At 39.3% G+C, this 16,082-nt stretch overlaps 1 protein-coding gene across 2 annotated transcripts in view; it reads left to right on the forward strand.

Annotated features, from left to right (window-relative positions):
- Nucleotides 1–308: 308 nt before the first annotated feature.
- Nucleotides 309–16,082, forward strand: part of ndfip2 (Nedd4 family interacting protein 2) — a 75,284-nt gene continuing 59,510 nt past the window's right edge. Inside the window, exon 1 of one of the 2 annotated variants that reach the window (XM_080198134.1) lies at nt 309–641. In XM_080198134.1, the coding sequence (XP_080054260.1) occupies nt 603–641 (39 nt within the window). In that variant the 5' untranslated portion in view covers nt 309–602. The remainder of the gene's footprint in view (nt 642–16,082) is intronic. The other variant, XM_080198135.1, reaches the window with a different exon arrangement.

Consider the following 16,082-nt stretch of genomic DNA (forward strand, 5'->3'; position numbering starts at 1 on the left):
CTCTTATTTTATAGCTGATACTCTTTGAGGAAAGGGGGTGGGGAGAGGATTTGGCACCCTCCGGGGGAAGCCTACCTGGCTTCGTAGGAAGAAGTCAAAGCGGGGGTTATAGAAGGAAATCCCCAACCAGCAACTGGAGTCAGCACATTGTTACATGGTAGGAAGAAATGACGTCAGTCAAAGGAAGAAGGGGCGTGGTCCGGACGCTGGGCGTGACCAAAGGGCAGGGGGAGTGGGCGTGGCCCGGCATGGCGGGGGGCGTGACGAGGTAACGTCACAAAGGCCGGGCCGTCGGCCGCCTTGGCTAAGTTCGCGCAGGCGCAGATCCGCCAGCGTCTACTCGCTCGATTGCTGACTTCTTGTCGCCGCGGGAGCGTCGCCGTTTTTATTTTTCCCCTTCTCAGAACGGATCGTTAATTTTCAAATCGGGGATTGGGGGAGGGGGGTGTGGAAAAAGACGGAGAGGGTAAAAGAAAATCGGGAGTCTTCAGTGGAGGTTAAAGAAGAAAAGAGGTGATCGTAGCTTTGAGTGGCGTCGAGTGTGTGTGTGTGGGGGTAACGGACGGCCAAGCCTGTGTTGGCGGACACTGAGAGGAGCGTTAATGATGGAGCATCACCAGGCCTGCAGCCGCTACCAAGTGGTGAGTTTACCCATTCTCAATGTGTGTGTGTGTGTGTGTCCGTCTTCGCCCACTGCTTCATTCAAGGACAGCAGCAATGTAAAACAAACGCACCAGCATCCATCCCTGGCTCGAAGCCGCCAGTCTCCCATCTCTCAGCGTCGCAAAATCCACCCCCCCCCCCCGTCCCTCCCACGAGGGTTTTACTTACCGTCCTTCGCCTCCTTATTTCCTCCCTTTTTTTCCATTTCCCCAGAATGGTTTGCACCTTTCAATCGGAATTTCTTTATTTTTTTTACCCCGCTGGCGTTGACAGGCCTCCACTGCAAATGCAAGAATTGTCTGTGTGTGCATACACGTTTTATTTATGTGTCTATGTACATGTGTATCTATAAATAATAATATCTATAAATCTACATCTGTTTATCTTAGTGACAGGATTTCGTGCTGTATGGGTTATGTGTTTTTCACAGATGGTGCTAATCTCCACTGAATGCACACACATACATATTTATTGTCTGCTGTGTACGTATGCACATATGTGTGTATTTGTAATTAATGATATTTATAAATCTACATCTGTTTATTTTAGTGATAGGATTTTGTGCTGTATAGGTTTTGTGTTTTTCACTGATGGTGCTAATTTCACTGTGTACACACATACACATTTTATTTATGTGTTTGTGTCTGTATATGTATGTGTGTATTGGTAACTAATATCTACAAATCTGTATCTGTTTATCTTCGTGACAGGATTTTGTGCTTGTATGGGTTTTGTGTTTTTCACTGTGACGGTGCTAATTCCCATTGCACCCATCAGCAGTGGCTGTCAGTGTTTTTGTGTATGTGAAGAAGGAGGAGGAGGTGGTACTGCTGGTGTGTGTGTGTTTTTTTTTTAATGTGCCTCTTGAAATCCACCTCCAGACAGGCAGCTGGAGTTAGGTCAAAGACAGATGGCAGGTGGTGCTAGGGACTGACACCCTGCACTGACAGATCAGGTTTTGTTGTGCTGTCAGATTTCTGCTGTGAAGACAAAATTTCAAAAGCTAAGCTGCCGTTAACTGGAAATTATTTTGGGAGAGAAGCTGCAAAAAGGAGAATTCCTTTCTGAACAGTTTGATTTATTAGTCAATCATGGAGTTTAATTTTATGGAAGTAATGAAAAAATGATTGTCTTTAAAGATTTTACATCTACCTTCTTTGGCTTTTGAGCTCTGTGATATTATCCTGAAGGATTAATTTTAACTTGGGCTTGCACTAAGAATTAATGCACTTAGAATATTTTATCATGTGATGATCGATGAAACAAAATAATGCAATATGTCTAACTAACTTGCTGTAGTTGTTTTGAAGAGGTAACAGAGCATTGGTGAGCTGTTTATGTGGTGTATATATAGAATTTCAAAAGGCATTCAATACAGCACCATTCAGCAGACCCATGAGAAAAGTTATAGCTCATGAAATAAAAGGACAGCAGCAACATTTATACAAGACTGGCTTAGTAATAGTTAATGGACAGCAAATAATAGTCAATTTGAAGTGGATTTCCCCAGGGCTTGGTTTTAGGACTTTTTGTTTTTCCTGATATATCTATTAATGATTGAGATCTTGATGTGCAAGGGACAATTTCAAAATGATATACAACTTGGAAGCATTGTAAACTGTGAAGAGGACAGTGTAGAATTTCAAAATGATGTTGGTAGAATGGGCAGACACATGGCAGATGTGCCATGTGTCTGCCAAAATGCATCACCTCACATGTGAGGTGAAATGTGAGGTGATGCATTTTGAAAGGAAGTACATAGAGAGACAATATAAAATGAGGTAAAATTCCTAAAGGTGTGCAGGAGCAGAGGATCGTGGGTGTATATTTGCGTACATTGTTAAACATGGCAGGCCACGTGGAGAGACCAGTTAATGAGGCATATAGTATTCTGGGCACTACTAATATGGGAATAGAGTACGAGAGCAAGAAGGCTATGCCGAAGTTTTATGGGACATTAGCTAGATCTAACTGGAAGACTTGCATAGTTCTGGGCACAACACTTTGGAAGGATGTGGACAGACTGGAAAGAGTACAGAAGAGGTTTACAAAAATGGTTCCAGGAATGTGGAACTTCAGCTAAGCAGATACATTGGAGAACTTGGGTCTGCTTCCTTTGAAGAGAGGGCCAGTAAAAGATTTGATAGAGGTAAAAATGGGGCTGATTTGATTTATTATTGTCACATATATTGAGAAAGCATGCCATTCATAGAAAAGGAAAGGAGAGCATGCAGAATGTAGTGTTGCAGCTATAGCTAGGGTGTAGAGAAAGATCAACTTAGTACGAAGTAGATCCATTTCAAAAGTTTGATGGCAGCAGGGAAAAAGGTTGTTCTCGACTTGGTTGGTACGTGTCCTCAGACTTTTATATCTTTTTCCTGACACAAGAAGGTGGAACAGAGGTGGAACGTTGAAGAGATGCTGGACAAAGTAGATAGTGAGAAACTGTTCCCGCTAATAAAAGGGTTGAGAACGAGGATACAGGTCTAAAGCAAAGGAAGTAAGCATGCCGTGAACGTTTTTTTTGACACAGCAAATAAATACTTTGTCTGGAAATGTGGTCAAGGCAGATTCCACTGAGGCATTCAAGAGGGCATTGGATAGTTATTTTAAAATAATGTGCAGAGTTACAGGGAAAAGGTGGGAGAATGGTACTAAGTCATAATGCTCATTTGGAGCTGCAGATACGATGGGCCAGATGGCTTTCTTCTGCACTGTAACAATTCTGAGTCTAGGGCACCAATCTTGCAGATGCTTTTCTTGTGTTGAGAGAGTGGCTTGGTTAGAGGTCGGGCTGGTGGCAAATAAGTGCTCTTTTTCATTTGCAGACATCTTCCTCTTTCCTGTCTAAATTCAGTATGAAACTGGTTGAGCGTTCTCATTACTTTTAAAAAAGCTGAACACTAACATAAAAACCTAGGCTCAAATTTTCCAGCATATCATAAGGCTTTTAATCACTGAATATGTTTAACATGAAAATCCAGGTGTACTTAGCACTTTGTATCAAGGGTGATTGCTTGCTTATTATACCAAACTCCAGCTGCTAATTAAGTTGCATGGTTTAAGAGATCTTATCTGACTGAACTTGTAACAGTTCAACCATGAGCCAGGGTTCTGCAAACTCTTGTCAAAGGACCTTTATATCTTTGCCATTGCATTAACCCTATAGTGTGTGTGGTTAGTCACAGCTTTTCCTGCAGTAGTATGGAATGCTAGATGCATCCATTGGACCATTTGTTACCTAAGTTAAGTTGCCATGTCCAATATGTGAGCCTGGACAAGGCATCTGGATGGTGAGATATTTTGAGTACATCATAGTTGAAGTTTGGCCTGTTTCAACTTTATTCACAGATGTGCATTTAAGATTAGTGGGGCAATCTTGAGAACTGGGAAACATAGCCATTGCTTTTGTTCTTGGGTTAGTACTTCCATCAGTTGTAATGCCTTAATTTTTTTTCACAGTTTACATTTGCTAAATATTCATAACCTAGACATTAGATCTTGACTCATGCAATGATTTATTGTAGTTATCTGGTGGGATGGTTGCCTTGCATTTGTTTGCTCCTTATACCCATTGACCCAAATTTTGTGTTTGTAACAACGGCAGGCTAATGATGACAAAACTGTCATGTTTACTGTCAGTGCTGTCTGCAAAATGCAGAAACTCAGAAATTGCTGCCTATGAATCCCTGCCCTTCCACAGAGAATGCTGTTGAAGTCTCTGAAAATGGCTCACTGGACTGTTGAAAACTTCCTTTTTTATGTTAGAATATTGCTGTTCATTAAAACACTAAAATGTAATATCTTTTTTGAGGTATTGTGATGTTCTACTGCACAGCCTTGCTGGCAGTGAAAAATTGATTTTATTTACAAATTATCAATTTTTTTCTACATTCTCTAATTTATAGAATGGTTATAGCACAGAAATAGGCCATTCGACTCAGTCTCCTTCCTGGTTCTTTCCTAGAGCAACTGAGCTGGACATGCTCTCCTGCCCTTTTTCTCTGGCCCTGCAACTTTTTCTCTCCAAGTGCTTGTCCGGTTCCCTTCTGAAAGCCATAATTGAATCTGCCTCCATCACAGTCTCAGGCAGTTCATTCTGGATCTAAACCACTTGCATTTTTAAAATAATTCTTCTTATTGCCACTGGTTCTTTTTCCATTTACCTTAAATTTTTGGCCCTTGGTTCTGTATCCGTAATCCAATAGGGGCAGTTTCTCCCCATCTGTCTAGATTTTTCATAATTTTGAATACTATCAAATCTCCTCTCTCCTCCAAAGACAGCAGCCACAGCTTCTCCAATGTATCCATATGACTGAAGTCCTCTAGCCTTGAAATCATCTTTTCTGAATGCCCACTAAAGCTTTCACATACTTCTAACAATGTGGTTCTTGGCATTGGGAACTCTACTTCAGTTGATTTTTAAAGGTTCATTATGACTTGTTTTTGTACTCTGTGCCTGTAGTTATAAAGACCAGAGCCATTAATGCCTTTTTAACCATTTTGTTGAACCACTCTGCCACCTTCAACAACTTATGCACTCAAACTCCCAGATCTTTCGGTTCTTGCACGCACTGCAGAATTGGAACCCTTTTTTTGTTTGTCTCTCCTTATTCTTCCTTCCAAAATCTGTTACTTAATACTTCTCTGCCTTCAATTTTATCTGCCACTTGCCGCTAAGTTGAGGTCTATCACAAGCACTTGATGCTTCCAAATCTGGTAAAATCTTCAAAGTTTGAAATTGTGCCCTGCACACCCAAGTCTAGATCATTAATATAAATCAAGGAAAGCATTGTTCCCAATTCTGACCTCTGGAGAACCTCATTGTTTACCTTCCTCCCGTCTACAACAGCCTCTCACCGCTACTGTCTCTTTCCTATATGCATGTTACAGCAATCTCTTTTATTCCATGGGATTAACCTTTGCATGGTCCTTTGTCAGATACCTTTTGAAAGACCATATGCACCACATCAGCTCCAGTACACTCCAGCCTCTGTTTTACCTTATGTAAAAACTCAATCACCTAGTTAAAAATGATTTGCCTTTCTTTAATAAATCCATTCTTGTTCAAGTTAAAATGACTGGCCTGTAGCTGTCAGGTTTAGCCTGACATGTTGTGAGCAAGGGTCTCTCTTGCCTAGTACAGGCATGTCATACTATAAACTTACAGTCAACACTTGTAAAAATTGGACTCATACAAGCTGTTAAAATGGCTGCTACAAACTAAGTGACTTGGCATTTGGACTATAGAGTGGACTATGTTTCCAGTGAATATGTATTTAAATGGTGGGTACAAGTGAGGGTATCTCTCAGCCATTTGTGGAATTCACGTGACTTATTGTTGAGATGGGTCAACATCTGAAGACTGTCGTGCTTCTGGACTGCCTGTCATGATATATCATATTGAACAAAAGGGAAGATTGGAATTCAGTTGTCACTGTATGATTCTTCTTGTATTGCAGCTACCTCTCCCATTCAAACTTAAAGTAGGTGGGGCTCAGAAGTGTTAACTCAACAGTTTTTTGATTAAAGCGAGTTTCAGGGACTGCACTCTTTTTACTTCAGGACCCAGTAAATCTATCAGTACTGTTGATCATCAGCCAGTCTCAGAACCAGACCAAGAAACTAGCTGCAAGTCATCAATCAGCCAAAGTTCCAGTTTCCAAGTTTACTTGAGAACTAACCTCCTAGATATTTGACTACAAGAAATCTCGCAACCTGCTGTGAACCCTTCACTTTACAATGTCTTCACTTCAACTTTAGGTCATCAAATCCATTTGAGAAACTACAGACCTGCCACATGGGAGACTGGAAATCATAATTCAGAGACCGAATTAACTAAAATCTGTAAAATTGTGCTTTTTTTTTACCTGTACGTAATCTTTGTGTGCATGTGAGACGGTGTGTGATGTTACTTTAATTTGGGTAAGTGTGAGAATAAAAAACCTTCGTTATTTTGAATTAAGAAAAGCTTGCTGCTGAATTATTTAATTGGATTTATTCACAAGGTAAGGAAAGACACCTATCGTTCCATTCAAAAGATAAGTAAGAGAGCATTCTGTCCACGGCAAGCTTAGCACTTGCGATTCTTCAGTCCTCGGCACCATAATTGTGTCAAAGGAAGATTAGAAGATCATGGGAGGTACCTCAGTATTCTTGGAAGCATTCCATCTTTTCCTGTGATTTATCATCTTTAAATACAACCAGCTTTTTTTATACCTACTGTTCGTCAATTTTTAGTTCAATACTTCAGTAACTCCTCTTCCATTATGACTTTGCCAGATCTGAATTACTTTTTAGTACCTTAGCCCTGGCCACTTCCTCCATAGTAAGAAGTCTCACACCAGGTTAAAGTCCAACAAGTTTATTTAGTAGCACAAGCTACAAGCTTTCAGAGCGCTGCTCCTTCATCAAGTGAGCGGGAGTTCTGTTCACAAACAGGGCATATAAAGACACTTCCTGTATGCCTAGATCCTCTTTGTAGTCCCTAGTATGCTCTATCCCTCCTCATACTATTTAAATGCCTGTAGAAGACTTCAGATTCCCCACAGTCTGTTATGTTTTCTTTTTTCCTCTCTCATTCCCCTGGTTCTCACATTCTCAACTTGACATTTATCAATTTTACATCTCACTCACTCCTTATCTCTTTCATCATCCACCTTCATCGTACCTGAACCATCTTTTTAAGGGCAGTACATGGTTCTGTTATCACTTTGACTGCGATCTTTGATTCCAATTTACTTGGGTGAGATCTGTTTTTAACCCTGCTGAGATTGGCTCTCCTTCAATTAGTACTTTAACTCTGGATTGCTTCTTACCCTTTTGCATAGTTAACTTAATACTTGTGATTTGTGATCCCTAACCGTTTCCCTACTGTCACTTGATCCACTTGATGGTGATTGCCAGTGTAGAATAAAGAATACGCTGAAGGTATATATTAGCTGACACTGGAAAGACAAGGGGAAACAGAATTAAGTTCTGAGCAAGAAATGAAGGGAGAGCATGCAAGGAAGAATTTCCATAGCAGTGAGTGGTAATGATTTAGAATTCAAGACTTAGGAGGATGGTGGAAGTGGAGATGATGATTGATTTCAAAAGGAAATTGGATGAACATTTGAGGGAAACAAACTTGCAGGATTAGGGAGAGAGACAAAGGGAATAGGAAAGATTGGATTGCTCTACAAATAGCCAGCATGGATTTGATGGACCAAATGGCCTCCTCCTGTGCCATAATGCTTATGATGAGAGTCTTGAGCACTGAAATCTAGGCTGACACTCCAGTATTGTATTTTTGGAAGTGATGTTTGGCCGATGAAATGTTAAACTGAGGTGCACTCCGCCTTCTTCGAAGGGCATAAAATATGTCATGGTATTTTTTAAGGAAGACCAAATGAGTACCCCCAGAGTCCTGGCCAAGTTTTATTCCTCAGTTATTCTTCTAAAAACAGATTTGTAGTTATCACATTGTTGCTTGTGGCAGCTTGCTATGTAGAAAAAGACTTCCACTTCTCCCACTTTAGAACAGCAACTTGGTTTCAATGGTACTTCATTGGTTGTAAAGCGTTTTGAGATATCCTGAAGTCATGAAAGGCATGAAATAATTCCAATCTGTATTTTTAATTTTAGAATATTCCTATTAAGTAAATTTGAAAAGGTGTATCTTTTGTGATCTAGACCAAGCCAGGAGCTTATTTTTCTTGTCCAAACAGTTTTAGGAGCTATAGCAAGATGTGGGTATGTCTCTAGCACTCCCCACTTGATATGCTCATAGACATTAGTGAAGTGGCTAAGTTAAGGTAGTATACTTGTTTTGAGGAAATTTGTCATCTTTCCTGTGACATTTGATCATGGAATTCCCCGTGTACTCTTAGGAAATGGCTGATAAATAGCTGTAGCCTTTGGAAAAAATACTTGTTAACTCTTTCCCAACCAGTGCCTGATGGAGTATGATGAGCAGGAAAGAGGATAATGTTAAAAGGATGCAACAGTCAAGTTCTGAGACTTAGAAATCTTTTCCTTGGAAGTTTATAGCATTGTGTTCACTGCCTAACCAGCAATGATCCAGGCTGTTTTTAAACTCTTACATCGCATATCACAATCAAGTTTTTCAGATACTAGGGTGATGGTCAAGTAGTCCAAATTTCAGGATTGGACATGAGAAAATATGTAGTGTTATGTTTTATGGTAAACGTTCAGTTGTATAATGGCCTGCATGTACTTCCTGTTTGAAAAAGCTTTACTTTCCATTGTCAAGCTTTTTCCATCCTGATTTCCAATTTCCACATTTAGAATGTGAGCTGCATTTGTAAATTTGTCAGGCTTTAATTACAGCCTCCCAGTTGTGGTGTTGTGTTGGCACACGTTTACATTTCTTAGCTGCCAATCTGTATTCCAGAAAAGCTCTGGTGCTCCAAGCAGCCCTATTCTTCTGCATTCTAAAATTATGGTACATTTTTACTACTTCAGTATAAATAATATCATGTCAAAATATATATAAACAGGAAAGATACTTTTGAAATGATGGCTGAGTTATGTCTTTGTGTTCTTGTCCAGCTGTCCTTAAGTTTGTAATCTCATTTCATCTGAAGACTACATTCAGGAATTGATCCAATATTTTTCTTCTCTTAATACATTAGAATTTTTTTATTGATTGTTTTGTATTCTTGCCTAATATCCCACTGCTGAGGAAAAAGTATAGCTCTTTGCAAAATAGGTCAAATTGTTATGCTTTAACACATTCTTGAATAACAGTTCAGAATAAGTTTTAGTCATATATATCTAGTTTTCAATTGCAAATTGAAACCAAGATACTGAAGACACCCATTTACAACACAATCCAATTGTTTTAATGGAAATTTGATGCAGAATGAAGCTTTGGATCAGAGAGATCATGTCCAACCACCCCTATTTTCATTAAAACTAAATTACCAAATATTGAATTGTTTTTATTTTGATGAATCCAAATATATCAACTCTGTACTCTCAAATGATCATTTACGGGACCGAGGGTGAACTGGAATATCCACTGCTTGCTGAAGTCCTGGCATTCAAGTCAAGAAATCCAGATATGATTTACAGAGATCCGACAAAGGTGCCAAGAGGTAGCACTGGACCAAGGTAGAATTCCAAGCTAGCCACATGGGCGCCTACTGATTTTGGCAAGGTCTGCAAGAGATAACAGGCTACAAGATGGAGGCATATAAAATCACTGGCACCAATGCAACCCTCCCCGAAGAACTTGATGCATTCTGTGCCCATTTTGAGCAAGAAGTCAGTGACAGCATGCCCTCTACCCTAGAAGCCTTGGCTGAACCGGAATCGGTGATCACCACTGCAGATGTCAGAGCAGCCTTCTTGAAAGTCAACCCACGGAAAGCGACTGGCCTGGATGCGGTACCCAAATGAGCATTCAGATCCTGCAAAGACCAGCTGTCGGGGTTATTCGCAGACACCTTTAATCTCTCTTAACATCAATTTGAGGTCCTTATCTGCTTCAAGAAGTCAACCATCATCCCGTGCCAAAGAAAATGCAGGCACTGTGCATTAATGACTATTGTCTGGTGGCTATGACATCATCATTATGCTTCAAAAGGTTATTCGTGCCATGAATCAGTTCCAGCTTCCCATATTGCAAGGAACCACTACAGTTCACCAATTGTTCCACTGCGAATGCCATCTCCCTGGCCTACACTCAACCCTGGAACACTATGTCAGACCACAGCTCAGCCTTCTACACAATTGTTCCTACAGAGCTCCTCCAACTTCTGTGGCCTGGGGCTCGGCTCTTTCCTCTGCAATTGAATCCTAGACTTCTTAACCCGCAGACCACTATCAGTAAGAATAGGCAACAAAACCTTCTCCAAGATCATCCTCCGCACTGGTGCTGCACAAGAGTGTGTCGTCAGCCCCTTACAGCTGTAAGTGTGTAAGAGTGTGTCTTCGGCTCCTTATATGCCTATGACTGTGTGGCCAAATTCCCCTCCAAGTCGATTTTTCAAGTTTGTTGATGACACCACCGTCGTGATCAGATCTCAAACAATGATTCGATGAAGCACAGGAAAGAGATAGAGAACTTGGTGAACTGGTGCAATGACAATAATCTCTTCCTGAATGTCAGCAAATGAAGGAGATCATCGACTTCAGGAAGTGTAGTGGAGGACATGTCCCTGTCTAGATCAACGAAGACAAAGTGGAAATAGTCACAATCTTCAAGTTTCTAGGTGTCCAGATCACCAGCAACCTATCCTGGTCCCTCCATGCCAATGCCTCTACTTTCCAGGAGTCTAAGGAAATTTGGCATGTCCACTACGACTCTCCCACTTTTACAGATGCATCATAGAAAGCATTCTTTTTGGTTGTATCACAGCTTGGTTTGACTCCTGCACTGCTAAAGACCACAAAAAAAACTACAAAGGGTCATGAACAAAACCCAGTCCATCACGTGAACCAGCCTCCCATCCATTGACGCTTCCTGTCGCCTCTGCAAAGCAGCCAGCATAATCAAGGATCCATGCACCCTGGACTTACTTCCATCAGGAGAAAGTTACAAAACCCTGAGACCAAGTATCAACCTACTCAAGGACAGCTTCTTCCCTGCTGCCATTATACTCTTGAATGGACCTACCTCGTGTTAAGTTGATCTTTCTGTACGCCCTAGCTATGACTGTAATACTACATTCTGCACTCTCTCGTTTCTTTTTCTATTTACAGTATTCTTTGTCTATATAGCGCACAAGAAACGATACTTTTCATTATATACTAATACATGTGACAATAAATCAAGTATTACAACAGTCTCTACTCTGACAAATGCATGGTATGCTACACATTTTACAATGCATAACTTTTTCATGCTTAGCAGTCTTAGAATGAAAATGTTTAAAAACATAAATCTGTCAAACTTGCGTTTTGATAGTTTCTGTGTGTTACATGATAGATCAACGTTAAATGATTTGGATTCAATGTTTTTTATAATCTTGAATGCATCCTATCCTGTGTGAGGCTAATAAAACAGAGGGCAGCATTTTGGGTGTAACTTGTATATCTTCCAGAAGAATATTAACAAAATGTGATTGCATTGAATTGTTGGCAGCCTTTGACCTAGAGTTGGGAGCATATGCACTCAGATTGGCCAACTGTGTCATTGTGTTCCCCAGTCATCTCTGAGGCCTCAACTTTCACTATAATTAATAATGGTCTGCATGGAGGAACAGGATATTTGCAGATGTCACTAAATTAGAAGTGGCAATAGAGATGGGAATGAGAAGCTGCAAAGAGCGTAAAAAAAATTATATGAGTGAAGAAAATTATGGCAGATGGGCAATTGTGAGGTCATGCACCCAGAATCTAAAACTAAATCAAAATATTTTCTAAATTGTGAGAAGGTAGATACTGTGAGGCAAATGCATTCAGAAGTTCAAATGCACAAGCCATTTAAGCTCTGATGCTCCAAGCAACTTTATTTAAAATATATTAGTGGGCCTGTACAAAAAGCAGTCAAAAGGCTAATGCACTGCTGGCCATTATATCAACAGGTCTGGAATACACCAAGGTGACAGTTTTGCTCTGATTGTATAAAGCCTTGGTCATGTTCCATAGAAAGTTTCTCCTGTGAAGTGCAATGCATGTTTCTGGAAGGATATATTCATCTTGGAGCAGATGCAGTGGCTGTTTGCAAGAATAATACTAGGACGTGGGACTTGGGTGATTAAATTCTGAAGTTAGGTTACATAAACTTGGCTTCTATTCCGTTAAATATGGAGGATTGGGTAATGAACTGCTAAGGTAGATGTAGAGAAAAACTATTACTTCTGGTGAAAAAAAAAAGAATGAGAGGCCATAATCTTAAAATACAACTGGCCATTTGGCTGTGATTAGCAAGCACTTTTTCAGACTAAGATTAGTTACAATCTGGAATTATCTCCCAAAAGGTGGTAGGTAGATACTGGGATATTTTTTCAGTGTTTTTAGAATTGATGTATTTATTAGATGGGTGTCAAATACTTTGAGCAAAGGTGAGTAAATGGTGTTGAGGTACAAACCAGTCATGATCTAATTGATTGGCAAAACAGACTTGATGGGCTGAATGACTTACTCTCATTCCCAATGATCATCTTATTCCTTTTCTTTCATGTTGTTTATGCATCCGGTGCTGAATTGGCAATCTTTCTGCTTAGCTGTTGCCAGCGGAATGCAAGTTAGAAGACACCTAAATGCTGGAATTAAATGAGTATTGTAGATAAACCTTTCCAAGTAAACTATTTGAAATACAAATGATGTAGTAATTCTTAACACAACAAAAGTGTGTGAACCCCTTAGTATATTTCTGTACACTTGATTTAAAAATAGTTCAGCTGTTACACTTGAGATTAAGGTTCAGCAAAGTGTGAATTGCACTTGTACTCTGTTTAAATGTCATCACTCGGTTTGCTGTTCTGATTAGTCATCTTACTTGGCATCTCATCATGCTTATGTTTGCAAGATTGAATCCTCCCCCTCTAAAGTGGCAGTAGTTCATTTAGCTCAGTTGGCTGGATGGCTGGTTAATAATGCAGAACGATGCCAACAGCGTAGGTTCAATTCCTGTACTGACTGGAGTTATTCATGAAGGCTCGCCTGAGATGTGGCGATCCTCAAGTTAAATCACCACCTAGTCAGAACTATGGTCACCTGAGATTATGGCAACTTTACATTTTAGTTCATTGAGAATACCACAAGTGGAGGAAACATTTTTTTTCCAGTTTTGGTCCTTGGATTAAAAGATGCATTTCATAATTATGTTTTATATTGAAAGTTTTGGACAGCAAGACTTTTTCAAAACATTCTGGAATTTTGAATATTTTATAGTTACAGTTTTATTTATTAGTCACAAGTAAGGCTTGCTTTAATTCTGCAATGAAGTTACTGTGAAGTTCCCCTAGTTGCCACACTCCGGCACTTGTTCGGGTCAATGCACCTGTCTTTCAGACTGTAGGAGGAAACCGGAGCACCCGGAGGAAACCCACGCAGACATGGGGAGAACATGCAAACTCCACACAGACAGTAACTCAAGTTGGGAATCAAATCTGGGTCCCTGGGGCTGTGAGGCAGCAGTGCTAATCACTGTGCTACCGTGCCACTCCCTTTTATTGCTTTTAATTGGACTACACAAGATAAAACAAGACCTTGATGCTACTCGCATTTGCCTGTTCAAATATAGCTTTCTTTTGAAATATTTTGAACTCTTAAGCTATTTTCTGGAAAGGCAGTTTAACCACTGTTGCAATTCTATCCATGGCCATCCATTGCCACTTGTCTCATCTTCTTCTTTTGAATGTGCATCATTCATAAATTTTTTTATTGTGTTCATTTTATTAAGCGTTGCCTCATTCTTTTGTATTTGGATTAATTTACTTGACTATTCCTTTTGCTTTCTGATTTATCACTTGTAGCTGAGAGAGTGAAATGGTCAGTGTATTGATGATAAGTCATGCATTGTATTGTTGGAATAGCAAAATATATAAAGGGTGAAATATGGACAAACAATTTACTGTTATGTAATTCAATCACTCAACTGGTTGTTGTGGGAGGGATTGGAGGAGACCCAATTAAAATGGGAAAGATTGTCTCTTTCACAAAGGCCCAGAATTTTACAACCTTCCACTCTGACATCATGGAAACATTATCACAATTTGCTCTTTAATGCTGCAAAACAAACCCATCTTGAATTTGTTATCTTCAGTCTTACAGGAAGTGGCTTTTGAAGCTGTCACTCAAAATCCAGAATAGTCTAGAACAAGCTTTGCTGTACAAAAATCCATTTCTGTGAATTCTGTCCAGTAATGTGAAGATACTATGATACTACTTTTCACGCACAGTTAATGTATTATGAATCTCTATTGTGTGATCATTGCTATTATACAAATAAAGAAAGTTGAATCCATTTTTCAAAGCTATAATTTGAACTGTAACTAAGAGGACCAAGGATAACTCAGCCTGGATCAAAGACCTGGAGTAGAAAAGATGCAGCATCAAGCCGTTAACAGCTTTTGCTAGATTAAGTACATTTATTGAACCATCTTGGTTCTTGGATTATGCTAGTTTAAAAACATAATTTGTTGAGATATATTAGTGTTGTGAATATTTTTGCGAGATTAGAAACATCATCAGTACATTAATGTTCATGAATTAATGTAAAGAAACGTTCAGATAGATACACAAATGAGAATAAGAATTGTATTAAACCGTATCACCACTTTTGATAAAATCTGCTATTTATGTGCACATTGAATAGGTTGTTTCCATTATGTGGTGTTTTGCTGGACTTCCCCTCTCTTTTAATGTAGCAATTGGTTGCATTTGTTTGAAGCATTTCAAAATGTGTTCTTGGTCCTTCATTATTGCTCAACCTGGAATTTTGAGCTTGTAGCTCAGGATCAGCTCGCAGGTTGCAAGAAATGCTAAGACGTATTCCTGTTTGAGTCATCAGATTCTGATGATGATATAAGGCTCTTGCACACTACAATTTTGAGTTCAGTATTGAGGTTAATCACACCTTTGAAGCAAAATTCTCATAACATTAAGTAGTCGTGTAAGCCTTTCTCGTGCCTCTGCTACGTGATAACTAGATTGTTAGCTTGTGATTAAGTCAAAACCAAACACTTCCATATAAGAAGCAATTGCTAAGGAGCTTTGATCTCATCAGCAACTAAGTCAAGACACTAAATTCCTCACTAACATGTAGATCTTGTATCAAACTAACAAGATCAGAATATTTATTTCTGTTATCGCATAAAGAAGATGACCAGAAGAGACAGGAGCAAAAGTAGGCCATTTAGCCCATCGTGACTTATCTGATGCAATAATCCTCAACTCCATTTTCCGATCATATCCCCATACCCATGATTCGCTTACTGATTTTTGTACTTAATTGCAGTTCTTTGATTTGTATCTTTTGTCTTTGATTCTGTCTCCCTTAGCATTGCTCTGATCCTCCCTCCCATCCTATGTAAACTTTAATAAGATAAAATTTTGCAAAGATATTCTCTTCTTTGGGGCTAAATCTGGTATTCTTGTGTATGATTTCCATCTGGTGATTAGTTTGTACAATTATATTAATCCAGATGGGGCAAGAAAGGCTATGTCTTTGGAAAGAAAAAAAATCACTTGTCAACATCTTATGATGTTGTGTACATGTACAGTAGTAGCAACAATTAATTATTTATAATACTGAAATTTGAGTCTTACAATATCCTTCTTAACAAGCACACTTTTATTGTTATCCATAATATGGATAATTTTAATCAGGAGCTCCTTTACCTAATTTAAGCATTGTTCCAAATTTAATGCCAATATGCACATAATCAGCCTGGAATTTTGGAATTTCCATATCTATCTTCCTTTGTTTTAACTTCAATTCCTTTCGTAGGCCGTGTAAATGA

This window comes from Carcharhinus amblyrhynchos, chromosome 10 (assembly GCF_965287045.1).
Source record: "Carcharhinus amblyrhynchos chromosome 10, sCarAmb.v2.hapA, whole genome shotgun sequence".
In the NCBI taxonomy this organism is placed as follows: domain Eukaryota; kingdom Metazoa; phylum Chordata; class Chondrichthyes; order Carcharhiniformes; family Carcharhinidae; genus Carcharhinus; species Carcharhinus amblyrhynchos.